This window comes from Pagrus pagrus (genome assembly GCF_965226575.1).
Source record: "Pagrus pagrus genome assembly, chromosome: 6".
NCBI classification, from domain to species: Eukaryota; Metazoa; Chordata; class Actinopteri; order Spariformes; family Sparidae; genus Pagrus; species Pagrus pagrus.
In genome coordinates, this window is record NC_140190.1 from 31,134,714 (window position 1) to 31,160,765 (window position 26,052).

The following is a 26,052-nucleotide window of genomic DNA, read 5'->3' on the forward strand; positions in this document are numbered from 1 at the left end:
AGCCAGGGGTACACCAGGGGGTGCTAAGGTGACCGCAGGAACAGAATGGTTTCATGATGGTTCCCTGGTAGGAGCATGCAGATGGGAGAGGTCTGGTGAGTGACTGTCCCCAGCAGGTGACCATCCAGAGCGCTGGCTGGAACAGGGCAGGGCAGGAGCACCTGATCAGTCCCTAGATGTAGAGCAAGTACCTCATCGATGATGTTGTTGTCGGCACCAGAGTGGATGAGGGAAGCGAGAATGCGGGATACGTCCATGAGCAGCTCCTCGGAGAAAGCCAGGAAGGACGAGCAGGCTGGTGTGTGTTTTTCCCACACGGTGGTTCTCAACAGTCATGCTCTTCCCGTTGTTAATAGTGAAAGACACCAGGCGATAAGTCTGGATGGAAGTGCTGGAGAGTCTTGCATAACAGCTGAAGAACAATCTGGCAATGAGGCTTTCCATATTGACCTAGCAAGACCTATCATTGAACACTGATGGGGGTGACAGTAATAAATATCATTTAACAGTAGCAATATAATAATAGGGGTGTCAACAATCATTACTTTTACTATATCAAGTGCTGCATCATTAACTGTGAAAACTGGCATGTTAAATAAGACTTTGAATCGTCCCCACTTGAAGTCGAATCCAATATTTTTTCACATAATTCGCCCACTTCATCCTTGACATTGTTAGCTGAAATCCCATTTTTTTGCTTTGAAATATCACCCATGTTTTAGTGTGTAAGGGGGTAGATGAGGGGTAGAGGAAATAAGGTTGAAGGCAGGTCCTGCAACATGACAAACTAGACATTGTCTAGTTCACAACGCGCAAATACAAATATTTGTCAGTGAACAAGCCCAAAGTCGCAGGAGTGCTGTTTGGATATATCTCGTTATGAAATGTTTAAGTGATGTTACAGACCAGTGCTAACAAAATAAATCTAGCAAAGCACGTGAAGGACCAACATACCTCTATAAATAATTTTGAGAGGTTGGTGATAGCTTTTTCCCGTGGTTCAAACATGGTATCAGTATCTTTGTAGGTATTGTATCGAAGCTAGAAATTCCAGTATTGTGAAAACACTACCATGCATTCTTCATCCAGGTCAAAGCTTGGTAATTACATTATCATGAGTATTATGCTAGTAGCAGCTAATGTAGCCTGGAGCCACCAGCCTCCTGAAGAAATGGGTGTTGCTACAGGGGTCAGGTAATTTCACCTTTCTCTAACTTTTTCACTTTCAGCCCCAACCAACATAGACTCAAGTGACTTTATGAAGCTTCCTCTGGAGCAACAAAAGGCTTTTCACAGTACCTGCATCTTTTTTCACATATGCAGCCTGGTAGCACTCCCCAGGAGCTAGGGAGAAGAGCGAAATGATGAAATGGTCTAAATTCCCTTTTGATGTTTTCCTGGGTTTACTGGTGGTATTTTTTTTCCTGTTGTTGCTTTATATTTTCCTCCTTTTATTCTTTCTTTATTGTCTTTTTTCTTCACATCTGATACAAGATCATATAATGTTATTTTCTTTTGTCCTTTCAACCCACGTCACATCTTTATTTTCTTCTTCCCTGTTTGTCTTCCTATTTGTATCCTTCCATGTGATTTCCTCTTAATTCCCTTTCCTTTTACAACAACAAAATTGTTCTTTTCTCTCAGGGGGCTATTTCTACTTTGGATTACATGTTCTCCTGCTACAAGATGTTTTGATGAAAGATTTTTCCTACAGTACTTCAGTTAAGGATAAATACAGACACACTAATGGAGCTGTTGTGGTGTTTTCATATACTCACAGTAGACATGAAGCAGTGGTCCAGGTTTTCATCAGAAAAAAGAACTCCATCTTTAATGAAGACAGCACTCGCTCTCAGGATGAAGGAGAAGAACAGGTTGATGTGGATGTAGTTTCTGGTGCAGTGAAACTTCCTGTGGAGCAGAGAAAAGCTTTGGCGAGTGATTTTATGCTTTCAAAGGAGGTATCTCTCTGTGAAGCACATTTGGGGTATTTGTAAGTCCTTTTTTTCAGGCTTTAATACCTTGCAAGCCGGCAAATCATGTTTAGTTGAGTTGAGTTGAGTCTAGCTGGTTGTAATTTAATTTAGTTATAGTTTAGTTTAGTCTTTGGTTTAGTATAGTTTAGTGATAATTTAGTGTAGTTTATATTTTAGTTATTGATAAATCATTACTTCCGTTAAAGTTTAGTTTAGTTATGTTTAGTTTAGTTAGCTAAACCTTCGGTAAAAACAAGTCCTCCTTAAAAAGTAACATAATATGTTATTTGTCCATATCCCCCCCAGAACAACACAATCTTTTTTTGATCTGATGTCCCAATCAGCAGGAAGGCATTATTTATCTGTACTCTCCACAATAAAAAAAAAAGTAAGATTGAAGAGATAAATCTGTTGAATCATGTGACACTCTTATGGTTAAGGTTTGGTTACGTTTAGGCACAAAAACTACTTTTTTTAGTACTTTTGTTAAGTTCAGTAAAAGAAGAGAAAAAGTGAAGACAAATTTGGCATGGGTTGGAAACAGGAAGCAAAAATCAGTCCTACATGTAAAGTCTAAAGTTTTCTTGATCTGACCCTGACCTCCACCTCAACTTCATCCCGATTCAACAACGTCACCAGACTTCCCCCTCTGCGCCAATCATAATTAATACAACCACCAGCTCTCACTTCGATTAATACAACCACCAGCTCTCACTTCCACCAGCTCTCACTTAAGCATATTGTTTTGGGACACCATAATGGAACAACTGATATAGGCTTTTTCTTGGGTGGACAGTCTCAGAAACAATGTTACCTGAACACAGTGAAGACAAAAATAGCCGATATAAGAGAGATGAGGGAGGTAGCATAGCCAGCCGTGTACACTTGTTTGAAGTTGGAGAAGTACGTCGTCTGAAATGGAAAAAAACAAACAAAAAAAACCCAGACCAAATAGAAAAGGAGAAAGAAATAAAACAATGTTAGCATTTACGTATGAACTACTACATGCTAACTCACACCCTTCACATTTATCATTAAAAGTGTTCAAAGGTCACTGTCAAAATACTGAAAATGTCTTATTTTTCAGAACAATTAACAATGCTCAAAGGGTTCATGTTGATGTCTCAGAGAAGGAGAGAAATGTCAATCATCTTTTTTCAGCCTCCCTTAAATTACACCAGTCATTTAGCCAAACCCAATCATAATAGGCAAAATTATGGGCTATGGAGCTCGTAATTAAAGTCCTTTAGTGAGAAAAGAGGGCATCATAAGGAAAAGTGTGTATGACTCCGGTCTACATGAGATCAACAAGTTTGGTCTGAATCCTCAAATGTCCACCAGTAGTGAATGCTTTGGTATAACCTAAATAAATGGGCACTCTACACAATGACCAGACAGACAAAATGTCCAAAAAAACAAGGCTCAAGACAGCAGAATAATTGGGCAAATTGACTCACGGATGATGTAGTTTGTTCCGTTATGAAATAATCATCTGAATCATTTACCTCTGGGTCTTCTATTACATCCACGGGGAACTCGCAGGCATCTTCATAGGAGGGGTAGAGCTCAGACCATCCGTCCTCAGTGCAGTTCCTGTAGATGTAACCTGAGAAACACATGAACGTCTCAGTGCAAACAGCAGAAGAGACGCCAAAAACAAGGGACCAGGGGAATCTGAGAAATCTAGAAGAGGATGTGAGCACAAAAACACGATACGTAGAGATACACTTTGAACCCCAAACAATAAAAAGTGAGAGATATGGCATTTATCAGTTACACAAGAGAAGTATGGTAGTGGATGATTAAATAAATAGCTGATACACAGGACGAGCTCAGCTGTTCGAATTTGGGGTGTAACAATGTACCGGTATTGACAATAACGATGATAGTTAAAAATTAAATATTGATCCTAATATTAAATCATTTGTGTTTCTTTCTGTTTTTGTTTGGTAATATGTGACAGTAATGCACCTTAATGCTGGTTGCCACACATCATAAAATGGAAACAAGAGGGAGGTGCAGGTAGTTATTACCTAGCTAACCAGATAGGTTTTAGTTTCCTTCTGAGGTTTCATCCATAAGAACTGTAAATTGTTTGTTTGTAAAAAGTCACTTTTTTCTGCTGAGGAAATAGTCCCAACAAACTCTCCACTTTGAGGCTGGGATTATTCTGAAAAACTGACCATTGTATCTGGAACTTTAAATGCAAACGAGCACCACAAACAAAATTCTACTCACTTCAATTACATTGGGTTGGTAGCAGAAGTTATCAAAGGCAGATACAACACATGGCCAAAAGTATGTGGACACCCTGATCCTCATTCCTTTTGTTCCAAAGCTGTTTTTCTGGTTTGAACTGGCTCACTTTGTCCTATTCAGTACAAAGTCAATAGATTTAGAAAATAGTGTGCTTCCAAGTTCGTGGCGGCATCTTTCCAAAAAGAAGAGCTGAAAAATGACAGGGCCATTAAATACAGAAAGGCAAGTTCAAAAGAGTTTTTGACAGAGTAAAAGGAAGACACTGAGGTAGCAAGACAGATTTCAACAGAAAAGCTGTTCCAGACTTAAAATGTTGATTGTTGCAGATCGTTGATCTGAGGTTAAGTGCAGGGTACACAATGGGCACAAAATCTAGAAAATGTGTGCCTGCGCCTGGGTCATTGGAGGGCTTTAAAAGTAATGAGGAAATCCTGAAAGCTGATTAAAAAAATCCACTGGAAGCCAAATGCTTGGTGTCTGAACGGGACCAAATCCCTGCAGCAGGTGAAACGTTCAACAGTCACAGTCTATTCGTTTTACTGAGACTCTGATGAATGACAAGAATAATAACACTCTCTTCTATTACACATCACCTCTCTCTGCAGCTATAAACACATGTATACACGAGCACAGACACTCCCAGCAGTGAAATAACACCACAGCTCTTCATTAGGATTCAATGGGCCGCACTAAAGCTCCATCTGTCTGTTAACACTTCATATACACTTATACACAACAAGAGTTCTACAGTCTGGGTATTCACCACGCAGAGGTCAGGTCTGGGAGCTGGTTAGGATTCAGTGATAATGTGTTGAAGTTTTAAAAGAAATACTTTTCATGTTTCATTTTTTCAGGCTTTTTTAATTTAGTTGTGACTGAATAAACAACTAAACGGTTGATTATTGACACCATCTGGTTGGAAGAATCATGGTTAAGTTATTTTTTCTGCAATTAATTTAACCATAATTCTGGAGTCAGAGTGACTGAAATGTCTTTATTTTTCTTCTTCTTCTTCTTCCGCTCACGTGTGAAAGTTCCTGTACAGTCTCCACAGTTTGATTGTGGGTCATTAATGCTACCTGTTGACCTGTGTAGTTTTAAATAATGACCTTTAGTCTGTTTGAAAAATACGGTTACCCTTTTGAAGCTCTCACCCGCCTGAACGTTTGGCTGATGTAGCCCTCACCCGTTGTAGCTAATGCTGGTTAGTAAGGATGTCCAGTAAGAGACAGATGGCTTCGTCACCATTTATATCATATCCACACACAACCACCCACAGCAGTTTCCAAAGTGCATTAATGTGGTTCTGAAATGAAAATAATAAACATTGTTGAATATTTAGCAATATGCACAATAACTACAAATTCACCCAAATGCATATTTAAATTAGAGCAACATTAATCCAATGATATCTCCATAATATTAAACATAAACGGTGCATGTGGATGCATTGAGATAAAAAGGTATAAAACTCCCACACAATATTAAGAAAATGAGTGACAGACGTCACACATGGACTAACAAACTTCACTAAATAGGACCACAACAATTACCAGTCCCATTCACACCTAATGTTAGCAGTAGCAGCTATTAGCATGCAATCAACATTACAATTGAGCTAGCATCACAATTAAGCTAGCAAAAACGTGACTATCACTAATAACAGAAAATCCTGCCTTTCACATGACATAAAGCTGCAATCACATTGCACTCAACAGAGTTAACGACTCACAGTTTTCAGGCACGCACAACACTTTGAGAAACTTTCAGCACTCCTGCTATCAGTAATGGCCGTCTGTCTCCGTAATTGGGATGAGCAACGGCAGCAATGGTGGGCGGGGACAGACAGCTAGGAGTGCAACGTGATTGGTTGACTGAGATAAATGACTGACAGCTGAATTAACAAATAGAGAACTGCTAACCAGAAATAATGGATTATATGAGGTAGATTGGCCTTTTTAACACTGTTGTTGCACTGCAGAGCCTCAATCAAATCATTATTATAATCTAATACAGTCCAACAACAGAAACAAAAATAGCATATTCTGTATTTGTGAATGTGTTGAATGTCTTATTAATAAAGCTCAGGGGTAGGGCTGACTGATATGGCCCTAAAGTAGTATCACAATATTTATCGGCTATAATGTGATACCCTCATGTCCCCTCTGCCCTCAAAAGCACTTCATAAGTACAAGGAAAAATCAAATATCACAATATTTCTGTCCAATACCTTGATATCAATATTGCAACAATATTGTTGGGATGACTATTGTACTTTAACTTATGATGTACTACCCTAATTATTAAGAGGGTAAAGACAAGTATTAGAACAAGTAGAACAGTCTGGTAAGAGAAAATGACGACCTCACTTTAGTGTGATGCAGCCTTTAAAACTAGGAAAAGACAACATATCTACATATAACTCCAAAATCCAAAATCTAAGACCCTAATACAGTCTTGATAAGAAGATAATATTGATATATTGCCCAGCCCTACTCTGGGGCTCTTTTGCTTTTTTTTTGTTTTTTGTTTTCACCATGATTTTAGGTGACCAAAGTGTTTCTGCAGAAGCAGCAGAAGTAAAAAGTGAATGCTGAAAAACTGTGAAAATACGACATCTCTATGAATGTGTATGTAGTCTGTCACTCAACAGACCAGTTTCTTCATGGAGCTGTGGGGCAGCATGTTCTACATGCTCACACTTGAGTCCCAAAAACACTTTTCTTTTTTCAAAATCCACATAATTCTTGCATTAGTGCTGCTGCTTCTGAGCTGGAAAATGAACAACCTTTACTCAACGTCTTTGGTAGGCTATGCTCTGCTTCAGGCCACGTACATGTACAAATGTTTTTCACTCTGGCTGTTCAAGAGCCTGTAGTACAGTTTGTGACTTCCACTATTTTAATGACTAATGGGCATTTTCCTACAGTGTCCCTGAGAGCTGTTCTTGGTTGTTTTCTTGCTTTGCAGCATTGGTGAGGATGTTTCTTAATTTGCTTGTGTTTTGTTTGGCTCTCAGGGACACTGAACCGTCTCTCAGACGCTAAAAGCCACTGTTTGCCAAACTAAGTTGTTGGGATCAATACTCAACACAAATATCTTTTATTAACATCAGTAAATCCTCTGTATGGAAACGTTGGCAGTCTGACTCTGTTGTGAGTCACTTAACAAGTATATAAATTGGATTTAATGCATTTTATGGTGCCAGATTGGGAGGAATGGTGTCCTTGGTAAGCTTGTTAGCTAGCTGCAACTCTGAAACAGAGAGAAGCTGTCAGTCCATCATTCCCTCACACAATGTAACTAGTTACATTTCATTCAATTACAAAATAGATGTAACTGTAAATACATTTCAGGCATCATTTTTACTTTGTTCACGTTCCTGGAAGGTAACACTGACAGTAGTCCTCTCAGGTGAAGGCTGATGAATACAAATGAGGCAAACTTTCTCACTATGGCCTTAAGTGAAATGAAGGAGCTCACTCTTCACTCTCTCATGACGCACTCAAGGTCATCTGGTTTTCAGTGTAAATACATGTTTTTAAGAGGGAGGTTGAAACATCTGCAGTGAACCAACAGATTTCATGGTGTGAATATGCCGGTCCGGCTCCTCAGCACAGCCGAGGACAGCGTGGGGGTTTGAGTTGTGGGTGGTTTTACTGATATCCAGCTGCATTAGCCTCAGTGTAACGTGCTGTGGAGAGCCTGCAGGCCTGCGGCGGCGGTGGGTGAATGGTTGGATGTGAATGGTGGTTGAAGGCTGAGGCTCTGGGGAGGCCAGTGGTGCTCACACCGCCATGCTTAACAAGCAGCGCCAATTCCTTCCTCATGCTCTTGGCTCTTACAGTGAACTCTTTTATTTTCCAATTCATTATTTTCTCTCCACGCAGCCTCCCGTTGAATAGGCTCGATATCTCCGCTCAGTTACAGCGCTTGACTTAACCAGGCGTCTGTGGAGGAGGAACTCCAGTGGGGTCCAGAACCCACTAACACTAAGTTATGAGGTCATAAACAGCAACCTCCGCCTCCTGATCCGTATACACTTAACTTTCACCGAGGAGCTGCTGTGTTTTTTTCTTCTTCGCTGCTTTTATTCTCACCGCTGTTGGAGATCAGTCAAGTGCATCTTTTGTAACCAGCATCCCACATACTGTACACGCTCTCTGCTGCTTCTGACACTTCTGTTAAAAGTAATTCAGCAACACTAACTGACAAACTGGAAGAGTCTTGACTTCACCCACAGTGATCCAACACAAGGTAAGTGTGCAGTCTGACTGATACTGGCTGGAACATTCAACCCTGTTTCCTCAAAACTAAGTTTATATCCTACTCTTTTGTTTCCTAATTATGATGAAAGGACAAACATAATCCTTTACTGTTTTTTTTTTATTGAATGAAGCTCATTCACATTCATATTACATTTATTTACCTCATTAGAGCAGCGTGGAGGTGTTGGGTCAGGGTGGTTGGTGGGTGTACAAAGCGTAAAGACTGTGACACCAGAGACCAGGATTTGCTTCTAGACTCCCATATGTGGTCTGGCTAAGGCAAACACAGCACTTTGGTCAAAGTGAAAAAAAAGTGGTTTCAGTTAAATGTGTCTCAAGATATTGTTGATATTTTCTGCATTAAATAAACCAGACCATGATTTTTCCCTAACCTTAAAGCAGCTACAAAGAACTTGAGTTTTCCGTTTATTCTGGCGGCCCCTGTGGACAAAAGTGCAATGAGCACCTTGATCTGGCGAGAAAGAGGCAACATATTTTAAATGCTAATTAACTTTTTTTAAACACAGCAACAAATAGATGCATAATGATTAAGTAATCCATCTATTTGTTGCCAAGTAAGATTAATAACTGTAATATGACGATGACAAGTTTTGGTAAAGTTACTCTTCACACACTTACAGATTTGGTTGCTCATAATAATAATGTTGCTGAGAAAGCTAAATTCATCAACATTCTTGTTATTATATTGCAGGAAATCAGACCTGGTGACAGGCATTAAGAATAACCAAAAACTATGAAGAAATAGCTGAAAACAGATTAAATATGTTAAACTAACAAATAACACTAACAAACATAGGTGTAAGTATTCCTTAAGTTTGGCTGTAACAAATATGTAATGATTGTCAGAAGTCAACTCTTTGTTATACATCAATAAAAAATCTGTTTTGTTCATGTATTCCTTTAATTCCTTTTCAGTTCATGTGCTCCTTTTCATTGTCATGATCTGGACTTTTGGTGTGGAGTTTTGGTTGTTCTGGTGTTGTTTTGAGCTTGTGTATTTTCAGAGGTGCTCTGCTGAGGCTGGGCCTGGTTTCCTCTGATGGCCGGAGCAGCTCCCTCTCACACACCTGCAGATTATTTGTTATTATTATCAGCGCCTGCTCAAATACTCTGGTCTTCACTCTACTCACTGCCAGATCATTTCGTCCTTGTGATGTGGTACATGGCCTTACAGCTAAACACATTTCCTAGCGTTGTAAAGCTCTTTGTCTTCTCGTGTGTAATTCAATTAACTTTGCTCCTCTTCGGCTTCTCCAGTGATCACTACCTTCGAGTCCAGCTCCACTTGCTACCCTGCCACCCAGCCTCCAACACCTCTGCCACCAGCCTTCATTCCTTCATGGATCCTCCGTGTCCCCGCCACAGCGAGCCCCCGCTGCCACACCTGCTGTACCACCTGAGCCTGAGTCTCTTTCCACTGCCACCTGCCTGTGCTTAAAGAACAAATTCCCTTCAATTCCAGACAGACCAAACACGGATTTGGTGGAATTTAGGGGTAAGAGTCTACAGTCATTCTCGCAGCTCTGGTGGGCTGTAATCGCCACTGCTGAACTTAAAATGCAAGCATTGGTGAGTTGGCATGCTAACTATTTTTTAACTTTTTTTTGTGTGAACAAAAAGCTCAGCTGTGCTGATGTCATTAGTTCGACAGGTATTATAAAGTATTTGAAAAATTTAAATTTAGACCTGATGATGGCACAGTAACAAAACTGTCTTGTATAGAATCATTGATTCCTTTTGAGATACAAGCTTTTCAATTATCAGAGCCTCACTCCTAAAATTGTTTACATCCCTCATTAATCTCATACTGACCTCATTACTCTTTAAAAAGTGTCTTTTAGTCTTTCAATAAATATTTTATCTCTCCCCTTTTGCTCTGCATGTGATCAGACTATTTATAATTTCATGCCTGAATAAGGTTTTTACTGCCTCTTCTTCCACATGCTGTATTTCCTCTGTTCGGTCTGTTTGTGACAACACGCACATTTTTCTGTCATCATTCATCTCCCAAACGTCCAACAACACATTTTTCTAACATCTCAGTTACATCTGTATCTGTCTGTCAGCCATTTGATGATACATGAGAGATTCTGTGCATATTTAGTTTTCTCTAGACCAGCCAGCTGGATGAGACAAGGCTCTGGGGAAGGTGGGGGTCGCGTAAACAGTCAGGAGAGCAGCGCTCTCTGCAGCCATGTTCAGACGCAGGAGACGAAAAACATCCAGTTTCCATAAACCACTCGGTGAAAGCATAACACTGATCCTGAGAGATATCTAAATATAACCTGGTCACTGTACTCACTGAAAACTGAGAGATGGATGCAGTGAGCTCATGTTCATTACATTGTAAAAGTTCCATCTGACAGTTTTTCAGCATCTGAAAAATCACTCTTCCCTTCACAAAGCCTGTTCTACACGCCAAAGTCAACATGGCCTTAAAGCTATGGTCTACGATTTGAAAGATTTGTTATTATTATTAACATCATTTAGATGGTGGTTATGACCCAATAGTACCACCCACACAATGTGAAGAGTAAAAGGAACCAAAAAAATCCATTCTCTCTAGTGTCTGTAAAACTGAAAAGAAATTGATCCAATAGGAGCCATCTGGCCCGGATGGCTCCTATTGGATCAATTTTCCGATCCAATCCTCGCTCACTCTCCTGCTCCTGCTCACGTCTGGTCCCGACCCACTTCCGCATTTGAAACTACAAGCGGACAAGAGGTTTGTTTTGCCCTGAGCAGTTCAGCTGCCTCTGCTCGCCCCACTGACAGAGTCAAAGAAAGAAAGTCTGTCACTGAAAAGACACAAACCGGAGATGTGAAACAAAGAGGGCTCGAAACGGAATAAACATCGGGTCATCGTTTGAACGGTGGCGAAAGGTCCGTGAAGATATGGACCCGGTGCTGATACAGCGGCGTTTCTGTTGAGCAGGTAACCTTCGTCTTTATTGTGGATGTTGTGACAGAGATAACTTTCATGCCGATGCTGCTTATGACTGTGAAAGCTGCCGTTAGTTTGTTTCTGTGTTATTAGACGGTGTCTGTCTCTGCAGTGTTGTCAACACTTGTTTACTTGTTCGACGGAGACGTTAGCCTCTATGCTAGCATTGTAAGCTAACAACAAGCTAACATTGCTAACATGTTTACACCAAATCAGCCTATTTATTTGCTCGTGGCAGCTAAATGAAGCAGCAAGTAAGATGAATGAAGGGATGGATGAAACCCCAAAGCGAAGCGGAGGGGTTTCGGATTTATTTCTGGATTTTTATTTTATTTGTCCGGATTTATTTCTCCATAACAACCTCTCGCCGGTCACTACTCAACTGTTTTGCTAACCCTCCTCCCGGTCTTGTCCGTTTGTTTTCAACGAAGCCTTTGCTAAATCAATATGATGGATTATCATATAGGCGTTACGATGTGTGTATTTGTGTGTCTTATCTGTCATAAACAAGAGATTACGGTTTACGGACACGTTTGTGTCGCCGTCTGTGTGAGTGTGTGTCCTAGCTGCTGTCTGGTGCTACTCAGACAGCAGCTGGGACACACACAGTTGCTCTGAGACTCAAACAGGTTTGTTTTTCAGCCACAATGTGGAAGTGATCGTTGTGATGAAAGCTGACGGCAGCATCTGTTAGTCTCTTGGCCCTCAGTAACTTTTAGAAGTGGCTAACTTAGCTGTTGTAACTTATTACCTAGCTGTAAGGTAACGTAGCTGTAGCATGCTAATGACGTTACGCTAGCTTGGCTGTGGAGCTTAGCTGTGGACATTGTAATGACTTACAAGATTTACGTGAGTTTCAACGTGCATTGTAATAACTTTATCTGTGAATCCGACATCGTTACTCCGCATTCAAAGCTGGGCTGTGTTTGGTTTCTGCCGGCTTGTTGCTCTTGGTGCTTGTTGCGGGAGGTATAAAGTTCGTTGAAGAGAAAAAAAAAAAAAGCTTGTAGCCGGAGGGGGTGTGTCGCGGGACTCCGAGGGGAGAGCGATACAAGCTCAGAGGGGAGGGGTTAAGGAGCACAGAGGGGAGGGGGGTGTGTGGGGGGGGGGGGGGATGCTTTTTTCAAACCTTTCTCAGATCGTAGACCAGAGCTTTAAGACAGAGTCTTGACTGACAACAACAATGGAGGAACTTACAGCACAGAACAAGCGGGAGGATGAAGAGATGGTATGATTGTTGGCAGGATTATTAATCATTTCTCTGCCCTGATACAATCATTTCATCTGAGAAATAAAATCAGAAAGTGAAAATGTGTAAAACAAAAAAGCACAACATAGAAAAGTATATGATAATAAACTAATCACCACCCACACACACAACTAAACTTAAATATAAAATAAAAATTTATCTGATAAATGAGACTAATGGAGCTGAAGCAGCCATCAAAAGTGAGTTGAAGTGATTTACCGTTATTAACAAACAGCTGGGAGACATTAGCGCACGACACGCTGACCACCTGTCCCACCTCAACACGATACCAGCAACGGATCTCATCCCACGCTGTCGGACAACCTGAGACAAGAAGTGGACATTCATCATCATGTTTATCACCTCACAAGTTAGTGATGAGTTTGAATGATAAGCTCACAGTGCAGGAAAAAATCCTGAGAATAAGCAATATTACTGTCTATTATGGGCAGACACATTTGTCTCTGGAGAACAGATGAGCAAATAACTCACTACAATATGTATCGTGCAATTTACCCTCTATGTCTACATTTGATTCAAGATAAGGGGAGGTAATGTAATTATCTAATGCAGTCAAGTCTATTTTTTAAACCTATATTTTCATTTAAAACAGGGAAGGTCAATGAGAGCAGCTCTCTTTTGCATTGATGCCCTGGTTACTCAGGGACCAAGTGTGAAAACACCCTTAATGACTGTTAGCCCTCAAAATGAACTCAGAGCTATACGTCTGCATTTCCTGTGCATACTTAAACACTCAAAAAGAAGAACAAAAGAAGACCTTGGTACTCAGACTTCCTTGCAAGGTTGTCTGAGTATGGTTCACTTCAAGTCCACATTGCGGTTCGCTTAACCTGTGCATCATGAGCACAAAGCACTCCAGGTATGGCTTGCCCTTTACCATTGTGTTTTAGCCCCAGAGGCTTGCCATGGAGAACACTGGGATGCTCGATAAACAGCACAAAACCATCAGCGCTGAGGCTTATGTACAGGGAGGAGTTTAATCTGAGGAAGAAACTACTGAACTTCTCCGTGTCCACATTCTTTAGTACCATAGAAGTATAGATACGTGGTACTTTGTGGTCAAAGCTAACTGAAGCTCAGGTGATATTCATATAATTTGAAGACTATTAAACTTAAAGGTAGTAGGTAAAGGTAATCTGTAGGATTTGTTACAGCTGTTCCTTAATGCACCACAAAGATAGTTGATTGTTAAGTCTCATCTTGCAGTTTGAGACTTGGTTTTAACATTTGTAAGTGTGAAATCACTTACACTCATTAAACTGAAAATAGAACCTGAAGAAGTGTAATGTTTGCAGAGACATTGCCATCCTGCCAACATCTGACGACTGGGTTGTTGGGTACCAGCCAAACGATTAAGAGTCAGATCCTGCCAGAGAGGTCGACCTTTCTTTTCCTCTCTTTATGCAGCACACTTAATATTCTGTCAACGAGCGACTTGTTCGACCTTGTACACGTTTGAATGCTACAACTCTTGCTAACGTTTATTCACAAATCTAATCTAGAATCATTTGATCTGTATAGAAGCTCAGTAATCTAGTTTCATTTTTCGAGGGGTTTCCCCCGGTCTGGGAAAATCAGGGGGCGTTTGATCTGGTGACGTCCCCTGAGCCCACGCTGTGTCTCTGCTGCTCCCCTCACATGGCTGACAAGCTCCCCCCGCAGCCTCCATCGCTCCCGACGAGGGTCGAGAGAGAGCGGTAATGAGGAGCCCTTCTCTCTCCGTCACCACAACGCTTCGTACATCAAAGCCGCTCGGCCCTGTGTCAATTAAAACAGCAGCGCGTGGAGACACTCATTCATAATAAAACACAGCTTCTGGCTACTGCTGAAGCCTCTCCTGCCACAGCAAGCAAACATCTCGCTGGATAAGTGTCACTTTGAACTCTCTTTTTTAGAACACTTTTGCCTCACATGTCTGTTATCTTTTAAACACCAACACCGAGCTGCTGAGGACATTTTCACCTGCTGCATCGATTGAAAACGGCACATCATGAGGCCGTTTTGTAAACGTCCTAATGGCTCTCCAGGTAATGAGAAGCCACTCTCTAGCAGCATAAAAGGACACGCTGCTTTTCTTTGAGAGGTGTCAACAGTAAGGTCCTTCATTAGGTGCTAATTAAAGGATAGCTGGTGACACCCTGTCAGGATGATACAGTGGACAAATAGGCTGGTGCTTCTCATTAATGGTTGGATCTTTTTGTCCTGTTAACAGAGAGCATCCTGAGCACAAAGACTTGTTCGTTTTCCTCTTCATGCTTTCAAAAAATCTCCTCTCCAGGGTCTCACTTATCCTGTTCGGGTCGGTGGTCTGTGTGACAGGCTGTTGTGTAACGTTCCTCAACAGCATGATAATGCTCACACATGCATGAACTGCACTTTACAACAGAACTGACTCAGAGGCATGTGAAGGCAAAGAAAACATTGCAACAAAATAAAGAAATTAATTCTTTTTGGGTTCCTCGGCTGATCTTGTGTCATAATTTATGCATTTAAAGATACATATTGTGATTCTGCTGCAGAAGGCTGCATTCACACCAGAATGGGTGGAAAAGGAAAGCGTTCGTACATTATTTTGAGAAAAAATGTGGACAACTCTATTTCTTTTTGTTGTGTTGCATATTTGTAGACATGAATGATGAATTAAATTGATCAAACTTTACTAAATAGTTCCTTTTCAATTCTCAACTTATCTTTTTTATGTTTATGTTTAGTACAGAGTTTACTGTCATACAATGTACAACAAAATGAAAAGGGCTTCACAGTAAGGTGCACAAGAAACAGGCATCCACGCACAAATACAGGCATTCACACAACAAACTACAAAATGCAGGGATCCACACTCAAAGTGTAGGCAGCTACTCAGCACATTTGCATATTCTGTAGGGGTTGGGGTCATTCAAAAGTTAACCAAGCTCAAATATATTTAGTAAGAAATGCAAGGTTACTTTAAAAACACCAGGGACTATCTTGAGATGCAGCCATGAGGCCCGTCAACATAAATGTAATTTGTACATCTTTAACAATTTTACATTTTGAATTGTTTTAATTCCTAAACCCACACTATAAGCATTCATCAAAGGTACAAAATCTTATACCAGTCTTAATATACAGTATCCATTTGGAACAATGTTTTTTAACCACACTGTTAAAAAAAGATTACCTCAAAATTACCAAGTAAAGTAGACTAATAATTTTAAGCCATTAGAATTTTTTAGCTCATATAATAAAAAAATCTAATCGTCTACTTTACTTGGTAATTCTGAGGTAACCGGTTTCCTGACATTATTTAAATTGAAGTCAACTTTTAAAATTTACAGTGTAGTCAACCCAGAGCATTGGTAGTGAACGACAGGGAAAGAGTGTGGTGTTGGTTTAACCTCTGTTACAAAAACAATGGGACTCTGTGTAAATCCTACCCAACCATGCTACTACCACCTGTTAACAATGAATCTGGTCACCTGTGGAATGATCCAAACAGGTGTTTTTGGAGCAGTCTTTTGTTGACCCTGTACCAACTTGCTTGAAACATGTTGCTGGCATCAAATTCACAATAAGCAAATATTTACAAAAATCAGTGAAGACGATGCAAAACATTAAAACATTGTCTTTGAAATCCTGCAGAGCTCCCAAACTGTACATTTTAACACATGTAGCCTCATTAGAGCTGCTTAGAAGATTATTAAACTCTGAAAACTGTGACGAATATACAAGACAACTAGATCCACACATCTGACTTTTATGAATTATCTCTCTGAGAAAGGTAAAACAAGTCAAACCTGAGTGGCTTGTCTGCAGACTTTGCCCATGCGGCAGCAGTTATACAACGAACCACCCTTCTGACATTTATGTCATCTATAATAAACATCAGGAACAAGTCATGAGACAAGCTTTGTCATTTCCGAGGGGCAGACATAATGCGGAAATGAGAATTAGATTCCCCAAATGTCAATCTAAACGTATTTCCTGTATTTCCTCTTTACCTGTATGGCCATATCTCACTATTTTATTCCTCCTCTGGCTACAAGTTCACCTCTCACACACTCTCTCTACTGGTTCTATAAAGCATTCGTCTTCTGCTTCTGTAATATTGTTACAAATATTACAGCAAATAAGGCTCCACTGGGATGTGTTCGACAATATCCGCCCTTTAATAAACAATGTTATGTGATAAGAGAGAAGCAGAGGTGGATGGAGAAACAGAGAGGACGAGGAGGACGAAGTGACAGCAGGGAGATATTTAAACAGACAAAGAGCTTGACCAGAAATTCAGGTGCTGCTTGTTTAGTTGAACTGACAGATGAAGGAAACATAAAGTTTGTTTTATGTTCTGTTTAGACTGAGGGCACATCTCTCCTCCCTGGATCTCTCATCTAATCTCTCTCCTGCTCCAAAAGCCCAAACTGAACATGACATTGTTGATCCAAGCAAACTGAATGTTAAACCTCAATGCGATAAAGTGAAACCGCCAAAGACGATGTCCACATTTTGGTGAATACCTACAGTACTGAGCAACTGGTTGGATGCTGGAGACAAAATGGAGTAAAAATTACAATATTTTTCTCTAAAATGTGAAGTGGCATGTGTACACAAGTGGTTTCAAAGTCAAATAACATAGTTGGGTTTGGTGGTGGTCACATTAAACTCCTCAGCTTTACTTTTAGTAACAATTTGATACCAGGTATGTCGCCATAAACCAGCTGAGGTGTATTCTGACATGTTAAAAGCCCTGAAAAACTCCTGCAAAAGTAAGAATAGGTTTGAGTCTTTCACATGAGATTTTTCTGTTTTTGTGCTCACTTTTTTTTCATTGATTTAAGGTGGGCGGGGCTCCATTGGGAAAAAAAGTGATGACATGCTGACTGATCACAGTTTGTTAACATTTTAATCAGACTGATGACAGCATGTTGCTGAGTCACTGTCAATCAAATGTTGGGGGTAAGAGCTGTCAGAATCGTACCTATTTATGGAGAGGTGAAGAATTCAGCTGAACCCAACCCAAGAAAAGCAACTTCTTCTTCACAAATGAGCCAGGGTGGTGGTCACAGTAAACTCCAAGAATCAATGTTATTAGCTCTTAAAACTGTCTGCCCTACAGGTTGATTTTACTTTTAGGTTTAGAAAGAGACAATTTGCTGTCAGGTTTGCCATCGTAGAACTGCTGGGGAGTTTGTATCGTGCACGTTGTGAAATGTTAAAGTGGCGGATCAAGCACCAGGGTTGGTGATCGCTGGAACAGTGGAGGTACCAGCCAAGATGGTTTGGTGAGTTTTGTCTGGTTTTTATGTCAGGTTTTAATAAAGTGTGTTTTATGACCATAGAATGACTTTTTCTGCAAATGGAACCTGGTGACTTTTGTGAGCGGTTGTTTCTGGTTTGACAAAAAACATTATCCAACAAATGTCTATCTCTGTAGTGATCTTTTTCATAATGTTGGCCGTCACGTAGAATGAAAAAGTTTTGTGATGCTTTTCCGTAGTTGGATAAATACACATTCTGCTTTACGTTCCTCTGTCCTGATGGTGACAACTCATATTCACCATGGAAAGGCTGCGATACATCATTAGGGATTGCCTGTCCTTTTCCTGCCACTCAGGTCTCACAAAGACATTAAAATGTCTAAAATGACTGGACCTTTGTTATGTATGTATGTATGTTAAGTTGTGTACTTTTTTAAGATTATCCTTAATGTTTCCAACAATGTTCAAACCAGAGAAATCTTTCATTTTTTCAAGTAATTGTGCATTTCATGTGGTCCCCCGTCACTATAACATCTGGAGAAACACAAGGTGATATGTCACAGTGAAGAAGGATGTCAGGCAAAAAGACTAAATAGAACATAACATAAGACTTTATTATATAACTTGTCAGTGAACATTTATGCTTGAGTCATCAGCAGTGGTGGTTGTTTAACAATGAAGACAACAACTCCAGTTAGCCCAGCAATTCTTTTGTGTATTTCAATAAAGAGACCACTAACAGCAGAAATGACATACTGTGCTTTTAAGTATTTCAAGTGAACACATTATAGTAATTTGTGTGCACAGAAATCACTCACTTGCGAACATCTTTTTTTCCTCCTCACCTGCTAGCCTCTATCTTTTTGGTAAGAAGTTTGTTGTGATTTTTTTAGGTGCAGGCTAGCTTGCTACGTTAGCAGAAATGCTAGAAATAATTTTAAAACTCTGCTCCTACGGACCAAACCAAGACAGTCCTTCACTCTCACTTAACTACCTTTTCTTGCTCTTTTGCTTATTTAAACAAAAAAATTGTCTGGAAAGTACCTCAATATCAACTGCTGTTCGCTGTGAATTTGATAAGAAGAGCCAACTGTGCAAACTAGCAAACTCAGTGCTGTCTGAAAATGATGTCAGAGCCACCAGATATGTGATCAGTCAGGTCAAAATCACCAGGAGTCGAACGCTTTATAAACGCTCTATAAGTTGAGTAAATTCTACACTGCATTAGGACAATGAAGTCAAAACTAGTGTGCTTATCACATTTTGCAGATTTCTGGACGTCCTCACTGTGGTCCTGTTCACTGCCAAACTCAGGTGGAGGCAATAACCTTCATCATGGCATCATTCCATTCAGCTGTGTGACTGCAGGGCCCAGGTACTGCGCCTGCTGGCTTACTGGCATGTCTAAATACAACAGAGCCATAATTAATGCTGTTAGCTACACCTGCGCTTTTCATGCTAGAACAAGTCACAATGTAGTTCTATTTTTACCAGTGATGTTAACGAGCTGTTCTATGAAATGAAATCAACAGATAGATGCAGGAGTGAAATTTGCAATATTCCATCTGAAATGTATTTGAGTCAACATTAAATCTACCAAAAATGGAAGTACAATAAAAGCGTTTAATATCCATCTCTCTTACCACATTTACCTGGTCCTCCTCTCACCTGTACTGCCTACAACACTTTGATCAGCGACATACTGAAGATCTGACCCACATGACCCCAACACTTCTCCTCAGGACAGTCGTGTTAAAACGTGTCTGAATACTAATGAGTGTGAAGCTCATTAAAGGTGGCTCACAATCACTGACTGTGTGTGGGATCTTTATCCTTTGTTAACCTGGCAGTTTGTGCGGGTGAGCAGCTCTGGCTGACCTGTCATATTGTCTGTGTTTTGCTCCCAAAGCTTCATGCCTTTAATCAAATTTTTTTTCTTTTATTGCTTTTCTCTTTAATTCTTTAAAAAAGTATGTTTTCATTGTTTCACTGTTCATGAATTATGGATAGCTTGGTTGGTTTAACTGTAAGTGTAAGGAGCCGAGGTGAAAACCTTTCCGATGTCTATGATCCAAACAAGTTTAGTTTGTGAATGTCTCGTTCGCACAGTTTTATTTTCTATCTGTTAGTGTTCAACGCAAGGAAATGCATTTCATTACGGATGGACAGAAACGCCACTGCTTATCAAAAAGGGAAGCTGTTTTTCTCTGTTTTGATAGGCACGTGGAGCCTTAATGAGAAAGAAACAGTGACAATAATGCATGGCAACAAATGTGTAAGGAGGTTTAGTGAAATATTTTGCTCAAAGTCATATAGATGACAGCAGGCATACCTGTTGCCTGAACAACCGCGCTCCTTTTGTGTGAAAACAAACGCTGTGACAGTGTCTGCACCAGACTGAAAAGAAATGCACCACGTCTGAAAGCTGCTGTGTCGAATTGTAGACATCAAACAATAAAAACCACCTCAGCTTACAGTCAATACGTGTCCGTCTGTGGCAAACACTTCATCGCAGGTTGGTTAATGAGGTTACTGTGAAAAAGGACGTGCACAGTTTGTGCTTGTAAATTGAAGCAAAACTTAAAAGATTCTAACTGCAGTTTTTATTGCTACAAAAATAGGACACCTGCTTTCAGAATGGAGTTTTGTTAACAGTCTATCCTCTCGAAAGTCGACTAGGAGCGGAAATTGACATAAATTCCCATAAATTGAGCTGACCTACCTTCTAATAATGAAGCTTAAACAGTATAAAGTAACAAAGGAAGCGGGGCTAAAGCCGACCTGTTTTCTACTCCTCTCGTCTCCTAGTAAATGGTCACGTATTGAACACAAACGGCAATCAGAATAGAAACAGCGGTTCTGCTTTGCCACAGGGGATGTAATTAGTTTATAGTCACGTGACACTGAACGGAAGATGGAAGGAGGAGTTTGGCAAACACATCAGAGAACACAGACGTTGCCATAAGAGTGAACGGACTGTGGGTTGACTCACATACATACACAGATCTCTGTGGAAACAAGGAGTAACCCAGCTTCCTGTCAGGAGCTGAGTGTGAAACAGACATTTTAACATTGTACTGCCATTAAATTCACTCCCATGTAAAAAAGCACTTTGTACTTGTATGAGTTCACCCTGCTGCCACCTGACAACAGATAGAGAAGTATCCGTTGCCATACCACCAAACTACAGAGCAGCTTCTTTCCTCAGACTGTGAGACTCCTGAAGTTATCCTCAACACTCCACTATAACATTGTATTTTTCTTGTGAACCGTAAAGGGACTCCAAGTGGAAATCTGTGTTGGAGAATGACAAATAAATGAACCTTGAAGATTGATCTTTTCACTTTGTGTCTGCCCCTAAAATCTTGACTGATTTGATGCTCCTGTGTTTGTCAGACCATACAGCTGGGACTGTTTCTCCCTCCTGACAGTCCAGTTTTGTAAAAGCTGACTGAAGAAGTGAAGCGGTGCCTCAGTTTACTTCATCAGTGTTCAGTCCGAGCTCGAGGTGTCTCATACCTGCAGCTTAAAATGCTAATTGTCACGTCTTTGCTTTGGATGATCACAGGAAAGGAAGACAAATGATGCAATTAATTCTGAGCGACACCAGCTGTGCCGTGCACAGGCGGTCCCACAGCCGAGCCGACGACTGCCTTTACAACTGTGGCTTTCATCAACCTTCTCAGGGTGCACAGACAGAGCTTACCTGCCTCGAATCGAATAACTCAGAACACTTCAAAACAAAGAGAAGTCGTGTGTCATCGTGTCAGGTGTCATGGACGTGCTTTCACACAGCATCTCAGATGGAAAATGAAGTGCGGTCCTCCTGAAGGACAAGCTGTTCCAGTCACTGAGTTTTCTCTTCTGAGCCACTGAAGGGAGGATAATGGATGAATCTCCTCTGATTCAGTTGGCTCACCTTCTACCTGAGCTGCGGACATGAAACAGGGTCGGCCAGCTTCTTTTAATCCAGACATCTCCTCACCTGATTAGTTCCCCTGATTGTTTTGGCTGCTCTGCCAAGTGAAGGACAGTCATTTGATAACAGGAAGCAAATGTGCTCACTGTGCTTTTGATTAAACTTCTGCAATCATCAACTGCAGGAAGGCACCGAGCAGCCTGCTGTGTGCGCTGCCATGAGCCTCACATACAGATGTGGTTTGAAGGAGGGTGGTTTAATCTATTGTATAGATAAGATGGAATTTTGATGCATGTATTTGTTATTTAATGTATTCTGTATTCTTCACATGCAAGTACCAAAAAGTCTCCACTTTTCACATTAAAAACTCTAATGCAGAAGTGTTGACACTAAATGGAGAAATTAGAGTAAAAGCATTTAACAGGTTGACAGGAATGCAACATGCTTGAGTTGAAAACGCTGTAAATAACGTCATTTTCAATTTGGGATCTCAGGGCTTCTGGAGACTTGGATGACAACAGACGAGCTGTATGGAGCCTATTTATGCTTATTTTTGCTTGTTTTTTACAGTCCCCAGCTACTTCAGTTGTTTAGGAGAATGCTGCAAGACTGTTTTGCTGTGAAGCTCCAGAAATGTTTTGTGGACTATGAACCAACTTTCAATCAGCATGGGGGGAGGAGATAAAGACTGAATTTTCATTTTTGGGGAACCTTCCTTTTAAGAGAAGTGTTTGGTGTGGTGATGCACCGTGCAACTGTATGATGACCTTGGATTGTGATATCTTAAGATATGTCATTTTTGCTTTGGTTTGCATTTTCAGAACTGATGTCACATAATTTGGTCTCTTAGTTAGTTTAGTCTCTTATTTAGGTCTGAAATTTTCAAATATTTCCTTTTGTTGCTTTTTGGAGCTGATGAGGTTTAAACCTTTTTAGTTTCAAGAAAATTCAACAGAACCACTAAAAACACTGTATGAGTGTCATTAGATTATCTTTTTATTGAATACATATTTTGTATCTACCAATAAATTTGATTTTGAGAGTTGTTTCTAGTCTTCCAGTGGTTGTAACCTGGTGGTTATCCCTTAATGAGGAACCACCACACAAAAATCAATTCCCTGAACAGAGGAAATGTGGGAGCTTGCTGGCTTTGTCTTCAACTCCTGACATTTACTGTTGAAGCTCCAACACCTTTCACTCCCTTTAACACCCTCTGAAGAAGGTGAAGAGAAGAAGCCTTTAATGAGTCTCAGTGAAATGTATAAATGTACATGGTCAAGAGGAGGAGGATTTGTCATAAAAAGAAAAAACAGCATCTCCTGACAGTAAACTCCTGTAAAATCCATAATTTTTCTGTCAAATTCAGTCGTGTTGTCTGTAATTTTACAACATGACTCGAGCCCACACAGAGTGCTTCTCAAATGAAAATCTTTGTTCGTACAACGTGATCATAATACCCACAGACCTGTCCCTGTGGAGTGGTTGTTCTCCTCCTTTTTGAGGATCTGGTTGCATTCTTCCTGAGCCTTCATGTGCTGAACCACCATGGCACAGTCTGGGTGCATGGCCTCCGCCTGAGAGCAGGGAAGAGCAGAGTTACACATGAAATCACTCAGCAGTGCAGTAATGGTGATAGCGGGCAGCCACAGTGTGTTGTCAGTGTTTACACTGACGATGACACCAGAAGTCAGCAGGAATCAGGAATGTCAGAGGCAAACAATGGAAAAGGTAATGAGCTACTACAATCTTCATTTAACACCAATACAAGTATTTTATACAACAATATCACCTACAGCACACTATTTTGGATGATGTGATTTTTTTTTTTTAGATGATTTGTGAAAAAAAAAAAAGATGAACAAAAAAGGGATGGCCATCTGTATCTACAGTATGCTATTTTACAAAAGAGGCAGGAAATATATGTTTCCTCCTTCTGCTCCATTTTCGTTGATAGAACGTGTAATGTTAATGTTACGTATTTTGGGTGAAGGTATGTTATTTGTCAAGTAAATTTTTTTTATATGGGCAAAAAAACGTGATTTTTTTTTTTTAATAAAGTCATACATTGGGAGGCTTGGGATTAGTAAAATAAATACTGTAAAATAAAATGATTTGAGATCTGAATTTTTTCCAGAATTCTGAAAGCTTTTGTGCGTCAGAACTACAGATGTGGGGATATCACTGGCTACAGGCAATTTAAATGGGATCTGTGTTACAGCAGGATAGCAGGTCATTAGACGAATTGATCCTCGAGGTGTGGAGCTAGGAAGAGCGCAGCACCTGAGGCGCCGGCACTACAACACTTAAAGGCTTAATGCTCTTTGTCACATGGATTCAGAATCCATATGGTACAGGAATTAATGGATGCATCAATGGTTTCACTCATTTTGTTTAATGTCAGTTTAAACGTACTGAGGCGGTTCAACTGGTTCAACACTGATTCCTACATAAAGCAGACTGATCGAGGAATGGTGCTGTGGGAGTTTTTCACCAGGGTTTTTGGTTCACTGCCTCAAACATGGAGCCATTTAAATGCAAAAAGTACATTTTATGTCTGCAGTGACTGCTTTGAAAATGTTGAAATCCCTTTATAATCAGTTTTTGTTTAATAGCTGTTGATAGCAGGTGTTTGAGTATCTAGGTTTTTAATGTTTTCTCTGTCTGCCCAAGATTCATGTGAGTTTAATCCAGTCCTTGTTTAATACATATCGTTGCCCTGCCGCTCACCCTACTTGAAAACCCTGAGGATGTTGGTGGTTCCAATCCAGTGATGAACCTCTGCATGGTAATCACCACCCGACAGCAGACATGTGGGAGTTGAACGACTTCCTCTTAAAGTCCTGACATCTACTGTCAAGACTCCCCTGCCTCGCAGTTCCTTTCACATCTTCTGACAAATGTGAAGAGGACAGAAACCTGTTGACCTGGAAAGATCTATAATAATCTTAGATGTATACATTTACACATATAACATAAATGTCACGTATATTCAAGCTGCGTCTCCACCCTGCAGTTAAATTAATTCACGTAACAAGGTGGATGCATGAGAAATAATCCCTTTAATTGCTTTGATGTGTTTGAATGTATTTCGTTTGAAATGTGTGAAGCTTCGCAGGTGGAACACCTATGGAGACACTGCAGGTGAGCTTGACATTTGACCTCATCCTCTCTTAGCGCTGCAGTGTTTGGTATTAACACGAGAGGGGAGATGCTTGCTGTGACTGGACAGAAAAACCTCCTGACCTCTTGCAGGCTTACCATACATCTTATCCTACAGCTGGTGTTGACTATAGATCAATCTGTGTGTCTCTGCAGTGTGTATATGTGTCTGTCCTTCATACAACCTTCATTGTTTAGAAGCTTAAAAATAAAGACATGGCTCGTTATCGTGTTGGGAGTCTCTCCTCTGAGTTAAAACTGAGCAAAATCAAAAGCATGAAAAGAGAGAAAAAAGATTTGTAGAAGTGTCCCTTTGTCGTATTACAACTTGTACTAAAATGTACATGTAAATGTACAAAACTAAATATAACATTTATATACTGTTAAATTGCATCATATGTCCTGGAGTTATTGCTGCCTATTACAACCCAGTTGCCAAATATAATGCTGGCAGTCTGCAAACTGAGAGTACATTCAAATTTGTTCTTGTCATACTATCATATTGACATTTCTACGTGTCATATCATGTTCACATCATGTGTACATGAGCTGACTCTCTTGCCAAGTGGAGGGGAGAGACCACAGCCCAAGACAGCGTTTCAACATTTGTAAGCATGAAAACACTGGACATTTTTGATGAGGTAACATTTTCAGGCCATGTTTGTGGTTACGAGACATCAGCACATCTCATCCTAAACCAAAACATGATCTTTTTCTAACCCTAACCAACCAGGGCTTTGTGCCTAAACCACAAGAATAAATTGAAAACATTTTCACATATCCATGGTTTGCAGAAACATATATTGCTATGATCTTGTAGTGTAGTGTAGATTTGACACCAAAGATCAGAGTTTGTGTCTTGCGTCCCAGGTATAGATTATCCTTTTTTTTTCTATTTAAACATATGAAGGCTTGTGTACTGTGTGTTAAGCACTACAGTATCTAAGTGAATTTATTTCTGACCATAGTTAGAAGAGTGAGATGAAGAGTGCAGCACTG

General features: G+C 40.3%; 1 protein-coding gene across 4 annotated transcripts in view; it reads right to left on the reverse strand.

Moving 5' to 3' along the window:
• Positions 1 to 26,052, reverse strand: part of ghrhrb (growth hormone releasing hormone receptor b) — a 45,832-nt gene that overhangs the window by 12,093 nt on the left and 7,687 nt on the right. For 3 of the 4 annotated variants that reach the window (XR_014622830.1, XR_014622831.1, XM_084356022.1), the window contains exons 2-6: positions 23,360 to 23,468; positions 12,937 to 13,041; positions 3,482 to 3,582; positions 2,791 to 2,888; positions 1,779 to 1,911 (exon numbers count right to left, since the gene is read on the reverse strand). Coding sequence is in view for 2 of the 4 variants with exons in the window: in XM_084356022.1 (XP_084212148.1) it covers positions 1,779 to 1,911; positions 2,791 to 2,888; positions 3,482 to 3,582; positions 12,937 to 13,041; positions 23,360 to 23,468 (546 nt within the window). In the remaining 2 variants the exon portion in view is untranslated. The remainder of the gene's footprint in view (positions 1 to 1,778; positions 1,912 to 2,790; positions 2,889 to 3,481; positions 3,583 to 12,936; positions 13,042 to 23,359; positions 23,469 to 26,052) is intronic. The other variant, XM_084356023.1, reaches the window with a different exon arrangement.